At 41.3% G+C, this 27071-nt stretch overlaps 1 protein-coding gene and 1 pseudogene across 2 annotated transcripts; both read left to right on the top strand.

Annotated features, from left to right (window-relative positions):
• Positions 1 to 326: 326 nt before the first annotated feature.
• Positions 327 to 27071, top strand: LOC140118224 (interleukin-1 receptor type 1-like). 2 transcript variants are annotated; one of them, XM_072135855.1, is made up of 11 exons: positions 327 to 429; positions 3365 to 3443; positions 4792 to 5032; positions 6879 to 7059; positions 9814 to 9982; positions 12504 to 12569; positions 18885 to 19008; positions 20376 to 20518; positions 21438 to 21578; positions 22131 to 22298; positions 26165 to 27071. In XM_072135855.1, the coding sequence occupies exons 2-11, from the start codon at positions 3374 to 3376 to the stop codon at positions 26530 to 26532; spliced, it is 1671 nt and encodes a 556-aa protein (XP_071991956.1). In that variant the 5' UTR covers positions 327 to 429; positions 3365 to 3373; the 3' UTR covers positions 26533 to 27071. The 2 variants fall into 2 exon arrangements, with proteins under 2 accessions (XP_071991956.1, XP_071991957.1); XM_072135856.1 differs by having other exon boundaries at positions 420 to 504.
• LOC140120133 (U2 spliceosomal RNA) lies at positions 21609 to 21752 on the top strand (annotated as a pseudogene).

Genomic DNA, 27071 nt, shown 5'->3' with positions numbered 1-27071 from the left:
TTATATTTAACAGAATAAATATTAACAGAATACATATATTTGGTAATGTATGTAGAAAAATACATAAAGATGACCTAATACCACATACAAATTTCATATGTTGAACTAGATGACTCAAAGAATTATTTTAAATCTCAGGCAGAGAAACTTCAAAACACTATTTTAAGTTTGCCATTAATTTTTACTGTGAAATCCAAAGACAGAGCTTCTTTTTTTAGTCTACTTGTAATCTTTATATAAGCAGTCGAGCAGGTTAATGAGTCACCTTAAAGTATTGTCAGCAACACATACATATAGACAAAAATTCTTGGAAATTCATCTGTTGTAACATGTACTGCAATGAGGAAATCTTCAATGTCTCCTCCCCAGCAGGAAAGAAATTACTTTGAGCTGAGATACTGGACATGAAGACAGTGGGCTGGATACGAGGTGAGTACCCAGAGACTATCTGGAGTACCAGGACTTACTACTCCCCAGACAAGACACATATCACTCACATAAGGGGTAAAGTTCTGCCCCTATCTATGTCTGTGTCATGCCTGTGAGTAGCTGTATAACTCTGCTTTATGTGTGTCTGTATTGTACTGTACACAGCGGTGTAAGTTTTTCTCCAGTGTAGTTCAGAAAAACATATGGAAAAAAAAGCTCCCCTAGTTCAATGAATGCATTTCTGGCATCAGGGTTACCAAGTTTCATCTTTATATTAACTGGTTGAAGACAGAAGACGAGAATACTCTATAATTAAGTACAATATGTAACGAAAAACAATCTCAATACACTTGGATAAATTGAAGCTTTCAAAAGTTATTACCACATAAAGAGATGATTTTAAAAAATGTGGCTCTGTCCTTAAAGGGGTTGTCCCATTGTAGCAAGTTAGGCACTATCCACAGGAGCTGAGCAGTGGGGACCTGAGTGATGGGACCCCCACAGATCATGAGGAACCCCCGTCGCACCCGTTAGGAACTATCCTGTAGATAGGGCCTAACTTGCTACGATGGGACAACCCCTTTAAGCTGAAAAAGGCCTCTGTCCTTAAGGGGTTAATGCCGGATGGGTATTGCTGTTTACTGAAAAAGCAGGAACTTCTTACATCATAGATCACAGTGTCCGAACCAAGTTCAGGAAACAGGACTCTAAGCAGTCCGTGATTCACGGACCGACAACAGACAATGGTTCACAATACCAAGTCATTACCCCCTTGTGGCATCCATTCACGAATCCTCTAGTCTGTGAGTGATCTGTAAAAACAAAGGTTCTGACTTTGACATGCTCTTCTGCTCTTCTTTTTAATGTAACTGACACGCAGGGCCAGATATATTGGACTATCTGCGCCAGTTTTCTGTCTAACATTGCACAAAAAAGAAGGTAAAATCTGCTTGCACATGTATTTATAAAGTGTCTGCACCAGTTTTGTTTCGTGGTTGCACCTAAAGGGGTGTGTTAGTGCTTAGTCAGAGTAAGCAACACATTTAATGTACTGTCATTTAATGTCTGTTACAAAAATGCCATTTAAAACGTTTTTTGGGTCATAGAGACCCAAAAAACGAACAATTTCCATAATAAATGTGTCTCCAAACACCAAACAGAGAACATTCATGGAGTCTGAACCCCCAGACAGTCAAAGCATCAAAGAAAACATGGACAAATTTAAGCCCCTGAAAAAATATAGCCCCCAGATGCCCTAAATAAATACAATCCCTGAAATACATCCCTCAGACTTGCCTTCAAATACCTAACAAAACCGGACACCAGACACCAAAACAATACCTGACAAAATCAGACACCAGCTGTGTGTAAGATTTTTGTTATTTTTCTGGGGGGAAGGGTGAAATGGGGATCAGGACATTTGATCCCTTGAGGTGGGTATTGGGAATTAAACAAATAACAAGAATAAAGAAATTTAAGACCAGCACTACTCAAAGTAAATGAGAAATCTTACAACATGTCGCAAATAGCCACATGCAGTAATAAACAAAGAAACATGTCATATATTAATGGATACTCTCTTAAAAAGTACAAAAATCTCTAAAAACATAACATAGATTATGGTACAAATATAAAACGAACCCATCAATAAATAAGTAAATAAAGTGCAAATTGAGTAATACTCTTTTATGAAGACTATGCATATGAATAAGGACATCAGACATACATCTGCAGACATACACCATCATAATATTCTCAATCAAAAGTTAAGGTGGTATCAATACCCTAATATTATGTGATATATGCCAGATGAGAAATTCAGTGTTACAGGTGCGGGGTTTAGTTGTTGTTTGCGCAACCTGGACATATTGCCCGATGGGCTGCTGAACAGCCAAATCCCCAAATTAACCCCCTCAGCTACTAGCCATGGCCAATCCAAGTCATGGCTAGATGCTAGGGGATAAGCACCTGCAAATTATGGGGATTTTACTTTTACTATGCCTTCTTCCATTTTACATAGAGGGCCTGTATTAGGCCCATCTCCGCCAATTTTTGCCGTTTTCCAAAAAGGGGGTGGGAATGAGAAGAGCAGGAGTCTGACTGTTCTGGCCTACTGCATTTACTTTAGTCACTGCCGCAAAACCTATGGACTATAGCTAAAATCTCCAATCTGGAGCCTTTGGTACACATGTAGTCCACAACTTAAGAACACCCGACTTACATACGACGCCTAGTTACAAACGGACCTGTGGATGTTGGTAATTTACTGTACTTTAGCCTTAGGCTAAAATAAACCGCTGTTATCAAAGGTGCCTGCAAAATAAAGATTTTTTGTTAATCCTGGTTCTTATGACAACCCAAAAGTTTTAAAATCCATTTAGCACAGAGACCCAGAATAATAATTATAAAATATACAGTTCCGACTTACATACAAATTCAACTTAAGAACAAACCTAAAAACCTATCTTGTACATAAACTGGGGACCGCGTGTATCTGTAACCCTGTCCGTTGGAGCAGGGGGAGGAGGGGCAATGGGGCAATAAGTAAGACAAAATTAAGATAACTTTTTTGTCTCTTGTGTATAAATTAATAGAACAGTGTGGATTCAGTGCTCAGATATAACCATGTATCCCACTTGTTTGCCTAACTCTTTTAATAAAACTTTAAAAAGATGGGATACATGAAAACCCTTCAGGGGTTGATACAAAAAAATTTACACAAAAATTAGAAAACAATGTGTAATTGCATAAATGTAACGAGTTCCCAAGAGCGCCAAAATATAAAACATCCTGCACGTTTCTATAATAGCAAGGCCATCTATTAAAAGTTAAAAATATAGGCATTTATTCCTTTAAGCTGGTGGTTGTAACTGGTCAGACTAGCCAGATTACATAAATATTGCATCCATTGATTCTTTTGTATTTATGTTTACAGGTCCATAAAATGTTGAGGCACCTGCCTGTTTTCACGCTTTTCATCCTGGCTTTGATGTGTCTTTCTGTAGGCAAAACCGGTAAGAGCAAAACACTTACCATTTATGATAATGAAAAGTGATCATCAGGAACTTAACTTCAATCCCTCACATGACTTTTTTATCCTATATCATTATCTCTCTACTTCATTTCTCAAAAGACAGACTCCCTATCTGTAATGGATCAATTTGGTTTTCATACCCTATGGCCACACCACAAAATTCTTATAACATATCAACAATACCGCCTCACAATACATCTGTTTTGGGGGGAGTGTATTTATCTGGCATTAAAAGGACAAATGTAGCGGATTCACCTGTGTTAATCAGATGTAGCACCTAAACATCATGTTGGTGAGTTGCATCAACATCCGGTGCACATGCCCATAATGCCGACAGCACAGCATAATAATTCATCACATCACACACAGGACATCTAGCAATCAGACTCCAGTAGCTTGAAGAAGGCGAGAGTCATGGCCCCATGGCATGTGCAGAGCCCCAAGAAGAGAAATTAATATTATTTGATTATGATGCAAAGGGATTCTAATGGAAGACCTAAATGGTTGTACATATATCCAAAGTGGAATACAGTTCAATAAGTAGGTGAAATCCCTTCTTCTAATTCCAAATATCTGGATGCATAAAAGGGATTCTTAAAGGAAATCGACCACCAACATAGTACTGTTTTGAGGTGAGCTCAATTACAGACTGTTGTTTTTATTCTGAAACCAGCTGTTATCTTCTTTTTCCATTGCTGAGAAAATTTTTTTGAAAAACATTCAAATTAGACTCTTTCATTTCAGGGTGCCTCTGTTAGGACATTCCGTCCAAAGATCATTATGCACTCCTCTTGTGTGCATAAATCCCTCCTCCCCTTCCCCTCATCGAAAGACAGTCATCCGCATTCCGGTGAATGTGGATTCAAGGATTGCTTGAACAGCAGCACCAACACTAATTATCCATACATTAATCCAATTATCACTGACTTACCACAACTGTGTGATTCAGCCCAAGCTTTGTAGTGGGTCTGAAGATGAATGAGGGAATTAAAACCTATTATAGCCTGAAACTTATTGAGGCTTCACAGTAACCATTTGAGTTTGAAAAAAGCTATTACATTACTATATTTTAATAGAAACATAGACGTCTCTTACTTTGGATTTAAAAATGTTATTTAAAGTGGACCAGTGCTGGTCATCAACTCACAATATCATGCTACACATGTACAGACTGTTAATGACCACCACTGTTTTTGTGAATTGCTTAAACAAATTTTTTTAAGTGGACCAACTGATAATTTGGCTAAACCAAAGCATTTTATAACCTAGAACTTATACATATATTTTTTCATGTCAGATGTCTATTAATAGTATAGTTTTCCCTGTAGAGCTTTGTATCAATGAGGGAGTGGAGTTTGACACCGAATTTGCTAGCATTGGTGAACCTCTGTTCGCTGTCTGTCCGCTGAACTTCTTATTAAACGAGAATATGAATGTTACCTGGATAAGAAATGACACACAGACAGAAATAACCTCCGACAGACAAGAAAGAGTTCACCAGGATCAAAACATTCTAAAGTTTGTCCCTGCAGATCTAAATGACAGTGGATTCTACCAATGCATTCTCAGGTAAGACATCTATCTAATATCTTTTATCCACACAAGGTCCCATTTCTTTACATAAAGAGTTAGTTTGTTGGAAAAACTGATTAAAATGCAAGTTTAACCCTATTTGTGATAAAAACTTATTACTGAACTTCCATTTTTGGTCCTTAAGAAAGTTCTTCTGGTTATCTCATTTATCACCCCACAGGGAGTAATCTTAAACCCATCCCTCCTGCCGAATATACTAAGAGGCTCCGGACTCTTAGTATGTCCAGGTCCTGACTGCGCGACCATGATCCTACCTCACATAGAATCGTACTATAACATGTGGCAGAAACTATATTTCAACTGAGCACATAAAGGGCTTTTCCAGGTATCAGCATAATTTATATACAAATGGGTCTTTTATATATAAGCTAATATGTAATTAGTTGTTATTTAAAATGCTGCTCCCCTTAGCAGAAAAATGCTGTTCAGGAATGCTGTAATAAAGAATTAAAATGCTACTGGCCCTTTATTCAGTCCATTGATTTTCTAAGCATGGAGTAGACACAGGACAGAATATGGCCGCTGGTCACATGTCCACATCACATGCCCTGCACCTGCCTGGGCTGGTCAATGTGATCACCACTATGTTTGGCTGTAGTCGGTTGGTTGCAGTGCATCCAGTATGGCCAATGTTGTGGTGAGATGTCATCTCAGTGAGGTAGTGTGCAGTAATGCCAGTCACACATCATTACTATGGTAACAGAGCAGGAGAGTCTGTTACATCATCACCAGGAGCAGAGCATAAGAGGGAGGAGGAGTTACCAAGAACTAGACGATCATGGGACTTGTAGTTTCCAGTGGCGGCCATCTTGGTGATAACTGCCCCCTAGAAAGCCCACAGCTCCGTTTTGTGACTAATGACATTGACATTTTGTTATATTTATTTATTTATAGCATTATGGGTTTATATATAAGATGTTCATATTCCCGGAATACCTCTTTAAGCATTGTGGGCCCCAGACTTCATAATACACAAATCATCTGCTACAGAAAAACACAGTATACACCTCAGCTGCTGCAGAACATTATCATCACACATCTCAGCTGTAAATTTTGTCACAGATTTCACCCTTAATAATGCTGCATAATTCTCTCTTCTCTTACCATTTCTCATAGTGTTACATATACGGAGCTTCTTTTCATCATTCTTCCGTTATGTATAAAAGAAAAAAAAACATGTGCTGCAGCAATATATTACTACTTTTATTCCTGAAAAGGCATAATTTTCTGTTATGCTCTTCCATTTTAGAACTGCATAACATAAAATATAAATGAAAGGTGACAGTAATGGCTTTGTTCACCTTCTATCGAGGCAAGCCTCCTATTGTCATGTGTTTGTTAATTATAACGTTGAAAATGATGTGTGCGACAACTCTACTTCCGCTGTTATAAACAATGAAACTGGAGGATAGAGAGGGGCCTGATGTGTAAGAGAACTGGGCCTTACAAATCTAAAAAATAACATTCTATACATAAATTATGCAAAAAATGCCATTTATTTGCTTCAACTGGAGAACCCCTTTCAGGGCACAAATAAATAAAGCCTTGTCAGACTGCAATGAGAATTGAGTGAAGTTTTGTAATTTGAATTAAGCAAAAAGTTTACATTTTAAGTTTCTTTCTTTCCTTCATAATTTTTCTTAACATGCAACTTACTTGAGTGGTGAACACCTCTGGAAAGCATTAGATCTTGTATGTGTTCTATAGAGGGGGTGTCTGCTTCCTGTTCTGACTGTTGGGTAGTTGCATTACTGAACAACTGCATTCGGCTTATGTTTTTCTCATCCTACTGGTACATATTAAACCCTTCTTTTACACACAGAAATTCAACTTACTGTATCAAGAAGATTGTAAGAGTAGAAGTATTTAAGAATGATGACGCACTCTGCTATAAAGATTCAGTGAAGTTTCTGAGAAAAGCCAAACCACCATTATTTACTATTCAATGTCCAAAGCAAGATATTTATGGCAACTACAAGAACATGTCAGTCAGATGGTTTAAGGTACCTTTTTATTTAATTTATGTTATACATATGTAATAATTTAACCTACACTTAACAAGCATGGCTAATCCTGGACAATACAGAATATTTGTACTGTATATATAACTTCCAACCAAATATACTGTCCAAGACAGTAATGAAATACAGACCCGAACTTGTACTTGCTTGGACTGTAAAAAACACTCTTAGGGGGTTATTTATCAATTGTTTGCTGGACTTTGTGGTGTAAAAACAATTGCATTGAGGTTTTTTTGTGGCTTTTTACTGCTAAAAAGTCATTCAGGGCTATTTTCGCTATTTTAGTATAGTAGTATAAACAGATATTTATGACTTGTGACTTTAAAAAAAAGTCTCATGGCCTCTCCACTTCCCTGCTGGCTTATGTGTCGTGATTTTTTTCATTTTGCTGCCTTTTGAAGCGGAGCATAACAACACTGCAAACAGATTCATTAAAAGACCCAAGCCATTTTAACCCCTTAAGAACGCATGTTTTTTTTGCTCATTTCTCGCTCTCCACCTTCATAAATCCTTTACTTTTTCATTTTTCCGTGTACAGAGCTGTGTGAGGGCTTATTTTGTGCATAACAAATTTCACTTTTCCGTGATGTTATTTATTATTCCATGCCATGTAGTGGGAAGCCACAAAAAAATTCCAAATGTTCTTACAACTTTCACTGTACGCTCCAAATAACACCTCTACTTTATTCTTTGGTTCAGTATGATCGTGGTGAGACCAAATTTATACAGGTTTTATTGCATTTTAATACATTTTCAAAAATTAAATGCATGTGTACGAAAAAGAGAAGGGTTTTTTTGCCATCCTCTGACACTAGTAACTTTTTCATACTGTGGTGCACAGATATGTGTTAGGTGTCATTTTTTTGCGAAATGAGCCAATGTTTTCATTGCTACCATTTTGAGGACTGAGCGACATTTTGATTACTTTTTATTAAATTATTTATGTCATGTAAAATGGTGTAAAAGTTGCGTTTTTACATTTGGGCGCCATTTCCATTATGGAGGTCACTGCCGGCTATAACTGTTTATATATTTTGATAGATTGGGCATTTTGGGACGTGGCGATGCCTAATGTGTTTGTGCTTTTTACTGTTTATTATGTTTTATAGTAGTTCTAGGGAAAGGGGTGATTTGAATTTTTAATATTTTATAAATTTTTTACATTCTTTAAACCTTTTTTTTTCTCTATTTCTCAGACCCTCTAGGGTACTTTAACCCAAGATGGTATGATCGTTCCTACCATATACTACTGTATTGCAGTATATGGCATTTTTGCATGCTATATTCATTACAATGAGCATCTCAAAAAAGATTGCCCATTCGCCATCAGTCGCAGAGCGTGAAAGGGTTAATAAATCTGACATAGTCATAGAACTATCCCAAGAAGCCTGCCTAATGATAAATAACCCCCTTAAAGTGTATTTATTGTCTTATTTTTCATTCTCTTGTTATTGTGGCTGACATATTAGCCTACATTCCACGGAAAATACAGATTCTCAAGATGGACTTTAAAATTGGAAAGACCCAACATCACATTCAGGATCTTCCAGGACCATATGATATTATTCATGAATACTGTCATAAGGTCCTAAAAGGAGCAATTGGTTATGGGCAGTTAGAGATCACATGATCCACTATCTCCTGCCATTTTATAGACAGCAATGGCAGCTGATAAGATAAAGAATATTTGTGATCCAGGGGCTGTACTTTAGATATTGGAAAGTTGTGCATAAATAGATGTACAGGCAGTCCCCGGGTTACATACAAGATAGGGTCTGTAGGTTTGTTCTTAAGTTGAATTTGTATGTAAGTCGGAACTGTATATTTTATCATTATAAACCCAGCCAGAACTTTTTTGGTCTCTGTGACAATTGGATTTTAAAAATGTTGGGTTGTCATAAGAACCAGAATTAACAATAAAGCTTCATTACAGACACCTGTGATAACTGTTACAGCTGTTTATTGTAGCCTAGGGCTAAAGTACAGTAAATTACCAACATACAGAGCTCCGTTTGTAACTAGGGGTCGTATGTAAGTCGAGTGTTCTTAAGTAGGGGACCGCCTGTATACCGGTAAATCACCTTTATCTCACAACTGTGAATAAAAAAGAGTTCTATTATATTTGAATTATTATGTTATTTACCTCTATGAAAAAGATTAGCTGCAGCAAGGAGCAGCTCACATGCATCCATTTTCTAGATATTGGATGATGCATGTATACATCGAATATTCTTTTTTTAAATTATATGTACACATTTTTGTTTACTGTAGTCATACTAGTATCAAGTAGAATGGTCTCCTGCTAAAGGGTACATGTTAAGTAGAAGTAAACACTTTGCAGTACCTATATTCATGTATAAATACAGGCAGTCCCCAGGTTACGTACAAATAGGCTCTGTAGGTTTGTTCTTAAGTTGAATTTGTATGAAAGTCGGAACTGTATATTTTATCATTGTAACCACAGCCAAAATTTTTTTGGTCTCAGAAAAAAAACATTTGTATGATTTTTTCACTTCTGTAACTGACACTTCAGCCCTGAGATCACTTGTAACCACCATGCAGAAATTTTGATTCACTCAATGGCTATGAGGCAGCTATAGACAAAGTTAGTTGACTTCTTCCATATTTAGGTAACTCCTTACTTGCTCTGACTTCCACACAGCATGAAAATAATGCTTTGTGTTGACATAAATGAACTACAGCTTTATTTTTCTAGTGAAATTTTTTTGTATACAGGAATGTCAACCATTGGATCTTGCTAGTGGTCACTATGTAACCTCGCCTAAAGCCTTGACTATCAAAAATGTGTCCAAGGAGGATAGTGGAAATTACACTTGTAAAGTGCCATTTATTTACAACGGAGTTACATATGAAATCTCCCGTACATTGGAGTACATTATTTCAGGTAACAAAAAAACTACATTGTTAATTGTTAATAGATTTCATTCATTTATACATTCAAGGAAATCTACCATAAAGATCAAGCATAAAAAACAAGGCACCATTAGGGTGGTAATCTTCTTATAGAGCTCCTTCCTTCTGAAATTAACTTTTAAAACATACAGGGGCACATTTACTTACCCGGTCCTGTCGCGATCCAGCGGCGGGTTCTCCGACGCTGATTCGCGTTCTGCCTCGATTCACTAAGGTCCGTGCGCCGATATTCACCAGGTGTCGCTGCTGCGCCGAGGTCCGCCGAAGTTCACCTGCTTTTTTCTGGTGTATGTGAGTGCTTGATCTTGCGACACAAATGGCTTTTTAAATTCTTCGGTTTTTCCGAATCCTTCGGGTTGTCCGTTGGCCACTCCCCCCGATTTCTGTCGCGCGAAAGTCAGCGCGATTGCGCCAAAAATCGATCGCGTGCGCCACAATCCCGTGAAATTCAGCGCAAAGCGGAAATATTCGGGAAAAACCCGACGGATTCGCGGCTGCGGACCCTTAGTAAATGTGCCCCACAGAGTCCCCCATGTTTCACCAACAGTTACACTTCTCCCCTCTCACCGTGTGCTGAAACTTTCTCTGTGCAGTGAGATTACTGGAAGAGGGAAGAGGAGATGTTGAGGGAGTAAAAGGGTAGGGAGAGACAGTATAACAGCCTTGAAGCTCCAGCTCGAAGGGTCTCTCCTAACACCCCCAGTAGCTCTTCAGACTCATTTTAAAAGTTGAGAATGGCAATGGATAACAAATATAACAAGATTACCACAGTCTTTGTGCCTGGAACTACGAGTATGTCCTCCTGGTTTATCATGCTTGATTTTGATGGTAGGTTATCTTTAAAGGGGTTTGCTCATGAAAGAAAGTTCTCTAATCTTAACCATGTAGGGATAAAGATAACTTTTAGCCCCTAACTTTGCAGTTTTAATGCTGCTTTTGCTACTATCACTGTATTAACTGCTCACTGTAACATTCAGCTCTCTAGGCAGGCACTAGCTGAGCACACATTTCCTGATTTCTCTGTGCTAAGCTCATGCATGGGTGTGTGTTGACAATATGCTTAGATTATGAGGTACAGGACTTAACTACACTTTCATTAAGCTTCTACTTATATCTGACATATACAAGTGAGATGAGACAGCGTCATGAGATGGATATAAGACACAATGACACACTCAGCTCTTCTATCTCATCTAACCAATGCAATACATTCTCTAGATATTAATGTGACAGAAATCTGAGCAGATAGGAAGATCTTCCTGCCCACAGTCAGGACTGAGTTTATGGTTGTATCCCAGGACAAATGAAATATACATCTGTACTCATGGAGACAGTATAGAATTATATCTATGAAATGCTGTATTTTTGTGTAATAGTAGATCTGCAGTATGTTGCTAAGCACATGCGTTCTGAAACCGTAGCTGCTGTGCATGCACAGAACTCCAAAGGAGCAAGGACTGTGGCAGAAGTGTGAGGAGCAAGCCAAGGTTACACATGTAGAAAGTATTGCAAACGCTACTGGGGCATGGAATAGCCTTTGTTCCCACTGCCTGGAGAGGCTACTCTTGTCCCAGTAGCCTCTGCAGAAAATTAGCATGTTAGATAAAGTGAACATTCGTTTAGAATGTATTATAGGATTAGGAAAAGATAGATTAAGGCTAAATATGCTTCCATTCAGATTTAGCTTAATAGGTACATTTCTGATGGAAGGTTTCCTTGAATACACATACACTTGTCCCATTTATTTACAATGGAGAATAGAGTTTAAACTCTTTCCTTTTGCAACCTAACATTTCTGCTGTTGGGGTGAGTATATGATACCTATGACCCATATAAATATCACTGTGTGCCAAGAATATATATGTTACTTACATGTAAAACAATACATTGGATTTCCCAATAGAATTATGTGTTTTGCATGGTGAGCATAGAAAACTAGAAGTGGGTCAAAATAAAAGTAATGTAGTGAATCTTATTTGCCCTAATGCTTATTCACACAAGTGTGTCCATTGTGTATCCACATCCTAGTATTGTATCCACATCCATTTTTTTCAGGTCAGTTGATCAAAACTAATGGTTTGCAAAAATTAGATGTCAAAACACTTCAATGGCATCATCTAAAAATAAAAGATACTGCACATTAATATCTACTGAAGTTCACAAATATGCATGCTGCAATTTTCATCCTACAGGCCAAAATTGACATGCGAATGGCCATATGGACTCTATGTCCATGCTATTGTGGAAATCAGTGATTGCATACTGAAGGGAAAAACGGATGTATAAATGAGCCCTTATACATAGTATAGGTAAATTAAAAGACCTTTGGGTGTAGCTGAGAGGTTTAATATTTTCTGGCTGCTGTCCTGTGGATTGGAGCCTCCTCCCCCCGAGCTGCTAGGACACAAGCCATTTTGGGTTTTAGATATAAGCAGAAGTTATGAAATAAATTTATCACAGTGATGTCTATGTTTTTATATGTTATTTTGTAGATCAAACAAATAAGGATAAACCTGTTATGATATTCCCAACAAACAACATCATGGAAGTAGAATTAGGTGAGTTATGCTCTGTCTTAACCTCTTAATGACCAGGCCTATTTAAACCATTTGTGTGCATGTATATTACATTCCAATAGCTATGACTTTCTTACTTTTCCTATGATGTGGCTGTATGAGTGCTTGATTTTTTTTCCCTGTTGGGTGAGTTAGTTTTTAACTATCAATTTTATTATCACATTCCAATAGCTTTAACTTTCTTATTTTTCTTGTGATGTAGCTGTACTACTGTTGTTTTTTGTAGAATTAGTTCTAAATGTTCTTATCAGTTACTTTTATTAAAAGTTGATAAAATTAATCAAGTTGAATTCCAATCTGGTTCATTTAGGAGATGCAAGTTCAAGTACTCCGGAAACTTAGAACTTTTATGATCTGCCTTATATAGCACCTGTCTTACCTTTCTCCTGCTCTTGATATATTCCTCCCTGTCAAGGTAGCAGCACACATAGAAACCAGAAGATGTAACTCAAAGCTTTAGGGTTTACTTTTTTCCATCATGGAGATGGTTTTATTTGTGAGACACATCCATTAACACTTCCATGAACTATGTCAATAGGACATGTCTGAATCTGTATAGAAGGTCAGACACTCTTCGATGGACATAACTCACATTTGTATGTGAGGGGTATTTATTTTTACTCACGTCTTTTGCACTGGTAGATGTGTGGCAGTGTCATATAAATATTCATTGTGCACTGAGCTTTTAGACACTTAACTATTTTTTCATAACTGGTTATTGTTATCCCTCACACCTATCGTCACACCAAACACCACACAATTATATGCCATTTTATTAGTTTGGTCTTACATTCATACTTGCCTTATGTGAGTTAGTAATCTACATGATGCGCTTTTGTAATTCAGTGAGTATTAAAGGCTCAGAATATACATTGGCAAAGCTCCCAGACGTAGTTGAGTGTGCATATTAACATATACTGGCAGATGGAGGCATAGTTGCCAGCCTCCATCTAACCCGTAAATGTCACATTCGCTGCAATAGGTACGATAGAAAGATGTAGCAAGCTACATTTTTCTATCCTGATCCTCCTTTTTAGCAACATAATACACTCAGTGGAGATAAAAGAAGCCTATGAGGAGCAAATGCAGCTTATAGCATCCCTCCTCTAGGCTAGCTGAGCGAATACGTCACACAGCAGGGGGGCGGACACGGTGATGCCTTGTGGTTGCATTAAAGTGGCAGAATAAAATTTTATTACTGTATACATGTATCTGCTGAAGCTGTTTAGTATTTATATTTATACAGCATAACCATTTCAATCAGAAATTTGACGGCAAGCACAAAGCTGAACATATTGTGAAATTTCCTAAGATGCCGCCATGGCAAGTATGTGTCCCTAAAATTGCCAATAGTTAGAGTTCTGTACGCAGCAGACAGCAGTTATAGTTCCCCCACACAGCAGGTAGCAGACACAGTTCCCCCACACAGCAACCAGCAGTCATAGCTCCCCTACACAGCAGCCATTAGTCATAGTTCCCCCACACAGCAGCCAGCAGTCATAGTTCCCCTACACAGCAGCCATTAGTCATAGTTCCCCCACACAGCAGCCAGCAGTCATAGTTCCCCCAGACAGCAGACAGCAGTTATAGTTCCCCCAGACAGCAGACAGCAGTCATAGTTCCCCCACACTGCAACCAGTAGTCATAGTTCCCCCACACTGCAGCCAGTAGTCATAGCTCCCCTACACAGCAGCCAGCAGGCAGCGTACCCCCACACAGCAGCCAGCTTCATACTTCCCTCACACAGCAGCCAGCAGTCATAGCTCCCCTACACAGCAGCCAGCAGTCATAGTCCCCCCACATGGTAGCCAGCAGTCATAGTTCCCTCACACAGCAGCCAGCAGTCATAGCTCCCCATACACAGCAGCCATCTGTATAGTTCCCTCACACAGTAGCCAGCAGGCAGAGTCCCCCCACACAGCAGCCAGCAGTCATAGTTCCCCCACACAGCAGCCAGTAGTCATAGTTCCCCCAGACAGAAGACAACAGTCATAGTTTCCACATACCACACAGCAGCCAGCAGTCATTGTTCCCCCACACAGCAGCCAGCAGTCATAGTTCCCCCACACAGCAGCCATTGGTCATAGTTCCCCCACACAGCAGCCAGCACTCATAGTTCCCCTACACAGCAGCCAGCAGGCAGCGCACCCCCATACAGCAGCCAGCAGTCATAGTTCCCCCACACAGCAGCCAGAACTCATAGTTCCCCTACACAGCAGCCAGCAGGCAGCGCACCCCCATACAGCAGCCAGCAGTCATAGTTCCCCCACACAGCAGCCAGAACTCATAGTTCCCCTACACAGCAGCCAGCAGGCAGCGCACCCCCATACAGCAGCCAGCAGTCATAGCTCCCCTACACAGCAGCCAGCAGGCAGCGCACCCCCATACAGCAGCCAGCAGTCATAGCTCCCCTACACAGAAGCCAGCACTCATAGTTCCCCCATACAGCAGCTAGCACTCATAGTTCCCTCACACAGCAGCCAGAAGTCATAGTTCCCCTACACAGCAGCCATTAGTCATAGTTCCCCCACACAGCAGCCAGCAGGCATAGTTCCCCCAGACAGCAGACAGCAGTTATGGTTCCCCCAGACAGCAGACAGCAGTCATAGTTCCCCCACACTGCAACTAGTAGTCATAGTTCCCCTACACAGCAGCCAGCAGGCAGCGTACCCCCACATAGCAGCCAGCTTCATACTTCCCTCACACAGCAGCCAGCAGTCATAGCTCTCCTACACAGCAGCCAGCACTCATAGTCCCCCCACATGGTAGCCAGCAGTCATAGTTCCCTCACACAGCAGCCAGCAGTCATAGCTCCCCATACACAGCAGCCATCTGTATAGTTCCCTCACACAGCAGCCATCAGTCATAGCTCCCCTACACATTAGCCAGCAGGCAGAGTCCCCCCACACAGCAGACAGCAGTCATAGTTCCCCCACACTGCAACCAGTAGTCATAGTTCCCCCACACTGCAGCCAGTAGTCATAGTTCTCCACCAGCAGCCAGCAGTCATAGTTCCCCTACACAGCAGCCAGCAGGCAGCGCACCCCCACACAGCAGCCAGCTTCATACTTCCCTCACACAGCAGCCAGCAGTCATAGCTCCCCTACACAGCAGCCAGCACTCATAGTCCCCCCACATGGTAGCCAACAGGCATAGTTCCCTCACACAGCAGCCAGCAGTCATAGCTCCCCATACACAGCAGCCATCTGTATAGTTCCCTCACACAGCAGCCATCAGTCATAGCTCCCCTACACATTAGCCAGCAGGCAGAGTCCCCCCACACAGCAAACAGCAGTCATAGTTCCCCCACACTGCAACCAGTAGTCATAGTTCCCCCACCAGCAGCCAGCAGTCATAGCTCCCCTACACAGCAGCCAGCAGGCAGCGTACCCCTACACAGCAGCCAGCTTCATACTTCCCTCACACAGCAGCCAGCAGTAATAGCTCCCCTACACAGCAGCCAGCACTCATAGTCCCCCCACATGGTAGCCAGCAGTCATAGTTCCCTCACACAGCAGCCAGCAGTCATAGCTCCCCATACACAGCAGCCAGCAGGCAGCGCACCCCCATACAGCAGCCAGCAGTCATAGCTCCCCTACACAGCAGCCAGCACTCATAGTTCCCCCATACAGCAGCTAGCACTCATAGTTCCCTCACACAGCAGCCAGAAGTCATAGTTCCCCTACACAGCAGCCATTAGTCATAGTTCCCCCACACAGCAGCCAGCAGTCATAGTTCCCCCAGACAGCAGACAGCAGTTATACTTCCCCCAGACAGCAGACAGCAGTCATAGTTCCCCCACACTGCAGCCAGTAGTCATAGTTCCCCCACCAGCAGCCAGCAGTCATAGCTCCCCTACACAGCAGCCAGCAGGCAGCGTACCCCCACACAGCAGCCAGCTTCATACTTCCCTCACACAGCAGCCAGCAGTCATAGCTCCCCTACACAGCAGCCAGCACTCATAGTCCCCCCACATGGTAGTCAACAGTCATAGTTCCCTCACACAGCAGCCAGCAGTCATAGCTCCCCATACACTGCAGCCATCTGTATAGTTCCCTCACACAGCAGCCATCAGTCATAGCTCCCCTACACATTAGCCAGCAGGCATAGTCCCCCCACACAGCAGACAGCAGTCATAGTTCCCCCACACTGCAACCAGTAGTCATAGTTCCCCCACACTGCAACCAGTAGTCATAGTTCCCCCACCAGCAGCCAGCAGTCATAGCTCCCCTACACAGCAGGCAGCAGGCAGCGTACCCCCACACAGCAGCCAGCTTCATACTTCCCTCACACAGCAGCCAGCAGTAATAGCTCCCTTACACAGCAGCCAGCACTCATAGTCCCCTCACATGGTAGCCAGCAGTCATAGTTCCCTCACACAGCAGCCAGCAGTCATAGCTCCCCATACACAGCAGCCATCTGTATAGTTCCCTCACACAGCAGCCATCAGTCATAGCTCCCTCACATATTAGCCAGCAGGCAAAGTCCCCCCACACAGCAGCCAGCACTCATAGTTCCCCCACACAGCAGCCAGTAGTCATTGTTCCCCCAGACAGCAGACAACAGTCGTAGTTTCCACATACCACACAGCAGCCAGCAGTCATTGTTCCCCCACATAGCAGTCAGCAGTCATAGTTCCCTCACACAGCAGCCATTGGTCATAGTTCCCCCACACAGCAGCCAGCACTCATAGTTCCCCTACACAGCAGCCAGCAGGCAGCGCACCCCCATACAGCAGCCAGCAGTCATAGTTCCCCCACACAGCAGCCAGCACTCATAGTTCCCCTACACAGCAGCCAGCAGGCAGCGCACCCCCATACAGCAGCCAGCAGTCATAGCTCCCCTACACAGCAGCCAGCAGGCAGCGCACCCCCATACAGCAGCCAGCAGTCATAGCTCCCCTACACAGCAGCCAGCACTCATAGTTCCCCCATACAGCAGCTAGCACTCATAGTTCCCTCACACAGCAGCCAGAAGTCATAGTTCCCCTACACAGCAGCCATTAGTCATAGTTCCCCCATACAGCAGCCAGCAGTCATAGTTCCCCCAGACAGCAGACATCAGTTATAGTTCCCCCAGACAGCAGACAGCAGTCATAGTTCCCCCACACTGCAGCCAGTAGTCATAGTTCCCCCACAAGCAGCCAGCAGTCATAGCTACCCTACACAGCAGCCAGCAGGCAGCGTACCCCCACACAGCAGCCAGCTTCATACTTCCCTCACACAGCAGCCAGCAGTCATAGCTCCCCTACACAGCAGCCAGCACTCATAGTCCCCCCACATGGTAGCAAGCAGTCATAGTTCCCTCACACAGCAGCCAGCAGTCATAGCTCCCCATACACAGCAGCCATCTGTATAGTTCCCTCACACAGCAGCCATCAGTCATAGCTCCCCTACACAGTAGCCAGCAGGCAGAGTCCCCCCACACAGCAGCCAGCAGTCATAGTTCCCCCACACAGCAGCCAGTAGTCATAGTTCCCCCAGACAGCAGACAACAGTCGTAGTTTCCACATACCACACAGCAGCCAGCAGTCATTGTTCCCCCACACAGCAGCCAGCAGTCATAGTTCCCCCACACAGCAGCCATTAGTCATAGTTCCCCCACACAGCAGCCATTAGTCATAGTTCCCCCACACAGCAGCCATCACTCATAGTTCCCCTACACAGCAGCCAGCAGGCAGCTCACCCCCATACAGCAGCCAGCAGTCATAGCTCCCCTACACAGCAGCCAGCAGGCAGCGCACCCCCATACAGCAGCCAGCAGTCATAGCTCCCCTATACAGCAGCCAGCACTCATAGTTCCCCCATACAGCAGCTAGCACTCATAGTTCCCTCACACAGCAGCCAGAAGTCATAGTTCCCCCACACAGCAGCCAGTAGGCAGAGTTCCCCCACACAGAAGCATTTGCTGTAGTGTAGTGAGTCCTACATAGTAAATTCATTATGTATATATCTATTTCCTAGTAGATTTCCTTTCCTTGCACAACAGTTACATAAATATGTGATGAATATGAATATTGGTTTTTATCTGAGCACTGTGATTATATGCATAATTAATTGTCTGCATTGCCTTATTTGCCAGGTACAATTTTCTCTGCATACTGTCTTAAACTTTCATGGCATTTTAATGTATTTCAAATGTACTTGTTCTTATCTCTTTACAATAAAGATTATTTCTTAATGTTTTGACAATCTGTAACAACAGCTAGTAAAAAATGTCCCTATGACTATGCCTAGCTATTTTATAGCAGACTACATGAAACTGCTGTACATGATCTGACATGTAAGATTTTTACAGGAGCCACCTTTACACTTACCTGTAAAGTGTTACATAATAGAAGCATTGATTTACTCTGGATTTACAATGACACTGATATGGCATTTTATGCTGAACCTGGCAGAGTTATAATTGGAAAAACAAGGTATTCAATTACTTTATTTCGACTCGTTCTACAATTAAAACTTTTTTTATTCTAAAATGCAGGACTATAAGTAGTTGTACTGCTTACTTTTGAAGTTGTTAAAATCTTCAGAGGGGCCAGGGACTATTCCTATATGGGATGTTACTGTTATCATCACTTGAATAAAGAGGTCTTTCCCAATGTTAGATTATATTTTTGTATTATTTATTTAATAGAAGGGATTTTTTGCAGTGTTGAGTTTTAAATATTTATGAGTAATTAAAAAGCAGACATCTGGACATATTGGATCAAAAGAGACTAACGACTTAAAGGGAACCTGTCGCCACATTTGCACATATACAGCCAGTGACAGTTTCCTATAGAGCTCTAATAATTAACTGACATCCTTCTTTCAGCTAAAAATTGTTTAGCTTACATCCAAATAAATCACCTTTTATCTTATATTACCTGGCATGAGAGGGGGCGTGTCCTGTTCGGCTGGCCCCTCCCATCTAATCCTCCTCATGCCTTATGTCTCCTTACTGGTCAAAGTTCATGTCATTTGACCAGAGTGACATCATCTCAGGTTCTTTATAATAGTCTTAATAATAGCAAAATGTACCCCATCCATGTATCTGACGACATGAAGTCACAGCAGCCTCCATGGACTTCTACTCCTCTCCATCCTCCATCGAGGCTGCTGTGATTTCATGTAATCACATACATGGTGTACAGTTTGCTATTCTTAGAAGGCTGAGAGACCTGCGATGATGTCACTGGTCACATATATTATATTTCCCATCTGTACATAGAGCTTTATATGTCTGTAGTTGAATATTATCAGACAGTCCCAAAGTATAAGGAGGCACAGCAGTGATTTGAAAAGACACAGAGCTGTCAGTAAGAATAATGGGGCATGGTTCACTGCCAGCCTGAGAGAGAGAGAAGAGTCAGAGCCAGGAAACAGAGTCAGAAATGCTAATTTGCATATCGGAAAAATGTCTGTAATTGAAGTACAGTGCCCCACTGGCTGCTAATTTTAGGTGTTATGGGGAGGACTGTAAGCAGGCATTGTTAGTCAGTGGGGTCAAAATCTGGTGACAGGTTTAAGAACGTTGGTTGAAGGGTTGGGATAATTTAAAAAGGACACTTTACTGTAAAGGCTCATTGTGGGTAAAAATGTACTGTGTGTTATTAAATTATGGAACTGGAAACAGGGAGAGGCATTTTATTTTCTTGGCCATCACTGCTGCCCATTTATAATTTAAATTGTATTAGTTCACAAAAAAATATCTACCCATTCTTTCAGTAATGTACATTATTTCCATGTTATCATTCTTAATATATACATTTATAGGAAAGTAATGTAATATTTTGTGTTTTCTTAGCCAAACATTTACAAAAGATGGTATGGAATACCTCAAAACCCTAACCTTTACAAAAGTTATGGAAGAGGACTACAACAGACAATTTTACTGTTACATCTGGCATGTTTCAAATCATATGTTTTATGCTACACTAAAAAAGCCAGGTATGTATTGAGTTTTAATTCTGGTTTGGAAAATGTATTGTTAGACAATGTTATCTCAGTTTAACACCTTAAAGGGGTTAAGGGCTTTTCCCACGAACACAAGTTAGACCCAATCCACGGGATAGGCGTCAGCTCCATAGAGTTTAATGGAGCAGAACAGTCATGCGCGGCCGTCTGCTCAATTAGTCTGACCGAGCCACAAGGGGTCCGACGGAGGTACGCGGGTCCCCATTAAACCCCTCATTTTCATGATCTGTGGGGGGCTCAGCGCTGAGACCTACACTGATCAGCAAGTTAGGCCCTATCCAATGGATAGGGCCTAACTTTTGCTTGAGGGAAAACCCCTTTAAAGGAAATCTATCACTTAGTAATGCAGTGTCTGAACAAAACATACCTGCTGTTTTGCCAGATCATATCTTTTTTAGACATAAAAGCACCTAGTTTCTACAGAAAATGTCTTTATACAATATGCAGATTAGGTTTGGGTGCTGCTGCCTGGTGCTCTGTTCAACTACTAATAATCCCCGTGTGTATCATATTACAGCCACCCGCTTGAGCAGTTGAGCAGAGTGCCGAGCACCCTGTGTGAGAGCTGGGCCAGAGCGCCCATACCTAATCTGCATAGTGATAGATTTCCTTTAAGGATATATATGGTATATACGAGTACTAGTTTACATACAGTACCCACCTAATTTTAAGTTGTGGGTGAGTAGAGGCAACAGGGGCATTATTAGTTTAAGCCATCATAGAATGTAACAGCCTTGCAGCACTAGTATCAGTGATGCTCAGTAATTTGGTAATGGTTTAATTGTGTAAAGGGTGATAATAAGTCAATACCAATTAATATAGTCAATCATTGTTGTGCATTTAAAGACATTTTTCATTTCTAATTGCTCCTGTGTTCTCTATTGTGTTTAAGATCCTAATTTCCAGGGATTCCTAATCGCATTCTTCATGTCAATATTATTGGTTATTATTATAGCTATTGTTACCATAAGAATATATAAAGTTGACATTGTCCTTTGGTATAGAAGTTCCTGGTTTGGAAATACAGATAAAGGTATGTTTTATCAGTTAATATATGAAACAAATCGCTTTTCAGCCTTTTGGCTAAGATCAAGTGTAGTATCTGTTTTTAACAGTTTAATTAAAATATGAAACAAAATTGCCTGAGGAAGGCAACCCCAGTTAAATGCTTGATTAAGACATATATGCATTATTGGTATAAAGTTATAATTTAGCTACAGTGTAGATAAGACATAATGAGAAGCAAATATTTTAATTCAATGTATATTAAATGTATCTTGAGGTTGATGCTAAATATCTCAGAATTACAAGTTTGAGATTTTGTTATTTACTTATTTATATCTCACCAAAACCCACCAAAGTAGCCACAATCAAAAGAGACTAATAAAAGTAAATTCTTGGTAACTGGAAATTAATTTTGCAATCAATTCAAAGGTGTATTAAATTTTTAATATATAGTTCTTACAAAGCTGACTATAATTAACTTTGTGGAACTAACAATAGAAAATATGTGCTGCTATTAGAGGTATGTTCTTCTTTCAGCAATATATAGAATACCATCTACTCTTTTTTTCTATCAACACAGATAAAGATGGGAAAATTTATGATGCATATGTAATATACCCAAAAATATCCAAGGGAACCATCTCTTATGAAATGAACATATTTGCACTGAAGGTACTGCCACAAGTTTTAGAAAGACAATGTGCTTATCGATTATTTATTCCTGGACGAGATGATCTTCCTGGACAAGGCAAGTATATCAAACTATTTTTCTATGCCTAGAAGTAATTTAACAGGTAATGAGTTTTGAAACAACTGTGTCCCCTGTCCAGTTTGACTTTAGGTTACTACAAAGGGTGTTATCCCAAAATATGTTTTTTACCCTTTAACCCATTTGGAAGGATGTGGAATTGGCTGCAAGAGGGCCACTAACCCCTGAAATGGTCCCAGTTTAGGACTAAAAACTTGTAAACAATTTGTTTTCAGCAAGTTATTTTTACAACTTGACATGAAGAGTATTTTCAAGATTTTCTTCCAATGTGTTGACAGACAGTTGAGTAAATCAAGATACCGTCAAAGAGAGCCATGACACAGACATTTAGCAGATTTCAGAAGATGTTGCTTACAAATTCTTGAAAAGAGGAGAATAGCACATGGCCAAGGCATAACTAGATATTCATTGTGACCACCCACATGTTAAAGGGAGTCTTTTATTACTTTCCCAAATGCCAGTGAAGTTTCAACCACCTAAAAAGTCAATCCAGGAAATACCTTGACACCATACATCCTTTTGAAAAGTTGAAAAGGATAAGAAGCTGGGGGGATTCATTTTGAATGATTATTTCATTCATTCCACTTTAGGAAGAATCCCACTGGAGGAAATCTGGATGAACTCGTCCTCAGGTTTTCCCTAATATATTCAGACATGACCAGGGGCGTAACTAGCAGAGGCTGGGCCCCATAGCAGACCATTGAATGGGGCCCCATTCCCTAATATATATATATATATATATACACACACACATATATACACACACATATACAGCATATAAGCACACACACAGATATACAGCATATATACACACGCATCCAGTATATACAGCATACACACAGATATACAGCATATATACACACGCATCCAGTATATACAGGTTACACACAGATGCAGCATATATACACATGCATCCAGTATATACACAACATACACACAGATATACAGCATACACACACATCCAGTATATACAGCATACATACACACACATCCAGTATATACAGCATACACACACATATACAGCATATACACACGCATCCAGTATATACAGCATACACACAGATATAAAGTATATATACACATATATCCGGTATATAAAGTAAACACACAGATATACAGCATATATACACACATCCAGTATATACACAACATACACACAGATATACAGCATATATATACACACATCCAGTATACACAGGATACATACACATATACAGCATATATACACATGCATCCAGTATATACAGCATACACACAGATATACAGCATACATACATTAACACATCCAGTCTATACTCAACATACACACACATACACACAGATATACACATATACACACACACATGCAGTAATTTTACTTACCCACCTTCAGCTCAGCTCGGATGTCACTCGGTGGGTTTCAGGGGTGTACCTAGACTGTCTGCTGACTAAGGCGAGCCATAGAGAGACGCCCCCCCCCCCCGCCCATGCATACAGCGTCCTGCCATGTAATATAAAATGCATACAGTGTATCGCCATGTAGTATAACATGCATACAGTTTACCGCCATGTAATTTAAAATGCATTTAGCATACCGCCATGTAGTATAACATGCATACAGCGTATCGCCATGTAGTATAAAATGCATACAGCGTATCGCCATGTAGTATAACATGCATACAGCGTATCGCCATGTAGTATAAAATGCATACAGCGTATCGCCATGTAGTATAAAATGCATACAGCGTATCGCCATGTAGTATAAAATGCATACAGCGTATCGCCATGTAGCGTAAAATGCATACAGCGTACCACCATGTAGTGTAAAATGCATACAGCGTACCGCCATGTGGTATAAAATGCATACAGTGTACCGCCATGTGGTATAAAATGCATACAGTGTACCGCCATGTGGTATAAAATGCATACAGTGTACCGCCATGTGGTATAAAATGCATAGAGAGACGCCCCCTCGCATACAGCGTCCTGCCATGTAATATAAAATGCATACAGTGTATCGCCATGTAGTATAACATGCATACAATTTACCGCCATGTAATTTAAAATGCATATAGCGTAACGTCAGGTAGTATAACATGCATACAGCGTAACGTCAGGTAGTATAACATGCATACAGCGTAACGTCAGGTATTATAAAATGCATACAGCATAGCACCATGTAGTATAAAATGCATACAGAATACCGCCATGAGGTACAAAATAGAAGCCCTGATAAATATCACAAATGTTGCATATACATACAGCATAAACACACACACATATACATATATACATATATAATAATAATTATTATTTATTTATATAGCGCAAAGCATGTAAAAAATTGGTCCAGATACACACACACATATATATATATATGAAGATAAAGTAACCTTACCTCTCTCTCGGCGCCTTGTCCTGCAGCGGTGGGGGAGCCGGGAGCGGGAAGACTTGATAGCCGGTGAGGGGGGGATATGGAGCCTGGAGCTTGAGCGGGGGCGGTTGGGGCCGGGAGCCGAGGGGGAAGGGGGACACAGGAGCGGAGCAGGATTGAAATGGGAGCAGAGCGGAGTTGACATGGGAGGGAGCCGGGAGCGGAAAGACTTGATACCGGTAGCCGGTGAGGGGGGGGGATATGGAGCTTGAGCGGGGGCGGTCGGGGCCGGGAGCCGAGGGGGAAGGGGGAGACAGGAGCGGAGCAGGATTGAAATGGGAGGAGAGCGGGGTTGACACGGGAGCGCAAGGAGAACCGGGAGCGGAAATATGCGGGGAGTGGAGGGCGGGAGCACATTGACGGGCGGGAGCACAGTGCCCGGCTGGAAAGTGGTGCTGGCCGGTCGGCATGCGGGAGTTTGATGCAGGCCGGCAGGGGAGCCAAAGCTCAGTGCCGCCTGCGGGGGACGGACGCAAGGTGCCGGCAGCACGTGAGGCGAGCGCGCGGGCCAGCAGGAATTATACCTTGCTAATGATGTGCCCGCCTGGGCCCGTCCCACTACCTCTCCGCCCACCTGGTATGAGGCCTGGAGTCAGGGGAAGTAGTGGGACGGACCCGGAGACATATCATTAGCAAAGTATAATTCTGCCGGCTGTCAATACCAGCGCTCTGGCTTCCTGGAAAGTTTACTTTCCCCGTCCTTCGCGGGCCCCCCTGCGCCCGGGCCCCGTAGCACTCGCTACGGCTGCTACGGTGGTTGTTACGCCACTGGACATGACTTGAGTTTTAGGCAGAGAAACCCTTCAGCAAAGAGGAGTTATTCCATTAGATGAGCACTTTCTGGCAGTCATACACAAAATCTGATAACAGAGCATCAGTAGAAATGTGAATGGCCCCTACTTTCAGTGAATCTACAGTAGTAGGGGCTACTGTGATGACTGTTGGGCTTGTACCACAGCATGTTTTTGCACTTTTTTGGGGGCAAAAAAGGACAGTGCAAACTTACTTTGACATAGACCCTGCTTCAAATTCATTATTTGCATAGACTGATTGTTGATGCAACCCCCACCCTAGTCTATGTTGCAACTTTTGTTGGGATTCTTTGCAACTTTTCATGCGACTGTCACAAACTAACCACACAGCGAAAAACACTGCCTGCAGTTTTATCAAGGGCCAAAGCCACTTTAATGAATCTGACTGCAGCAGAACTCCAAAGACAGACATAGAACTGTCATCAGAGCCACTCTAATGAAAAATGACTCCCATTTAGTCTAATTTACATTAAAATTGAGGTAGCCTGGTTTATCTGTCTTGTTAAAATAATGGATTTAGACGGGTCATATTTTTTATTTTCCTTTTTTTGTTTTCTGTAAAATATGTCAATGTTAAAAAATTATTGTTATAAATGTAAATTATCTTAATGTTTTTTCAGCTCTCATGGACCTCGTAGATGAGACCATTTCACAAAGCAGAAGGGTGATTATTGTCCTAGGAAACATGTTCTGTGAAACACATGAGGATGAGTATGAGTTTGAACAGAAAAAAGCCATGTATGATGTCCTGATTCAGAATAAAATCAAAGTAATTTTGATTGAAATAGAGAAGATAACAGACTATACAAACGTACCTGAATCCATAAAGTACATCAAACAGAAGCAAGGGGTTGTGCGATGGAAAGGAGAATTTACAGAAGATGCCCTTTCACCTAACACAAGATTCTGGAAAAATATCCGATATCAGATGCCTTCAGCCAAGCATCAGTCTAACAATGAACTGAGATATATATGTTCAGAAGACTGACATGCATAAATAAATATTGGATACTTTACTTTCCTTTGCCTTTAACAAACCATGTGAGACTAGGACCTTGGTTATAGCTGTTCAAATGGACAAAAAGCCAAGTACACCATGCTGTTATTCTCCATACCAAATTGCGTTTGTGAACACCCTGACCATTCCTTTGGTAGCTTTGTCTAGTTTGTCTTCCGCGTTGAAAACTTGGGTCTTTCTAGTTGTCAACAAGAGACATCAGCCCTTAAGACCTTAAGACACTTACAGTGTATGTACAGACTTTTCTTTTGATATCATATACAATTAATTGACTTTTCTGTACATGGTTGACTCAATTGTTTACTGTATTTACTGTGTTAACATAATTGGGGCTTTACTATACATTTTAGATACATTACAGGAGATGTGTGTCTATACCTACAATTAGAACCCCAAAGGGTATTTCTGACTCAAACTTCTTGGCAGGGTTTCAGGAAAATAGACTTTTATTTAGTCAGACATTTTTTTTAGTATTGTCAGGGTTTCACATAAATAGACATTTTTTTCAG

The sequence above is a fragment of the Engystomops pustulosus genome, chromosome 2 (genome assembly GCF_040894005.1).
Source record: "Engystomops pustulosus chromosome 2, aEngPut4.maternal, whole genome shotgun sequence".
Taxonomy (NCBI): Eukaryota; Metazoa; Chordata; class Amphibia; order Anura; family Leptodactylidae; genus Engystomops; species Engystomops pustulosus.
Note: the sequence above shows the minus strand (reverse complement) of the source record. Positions and strands in the feature narration are given on the sequence as shown.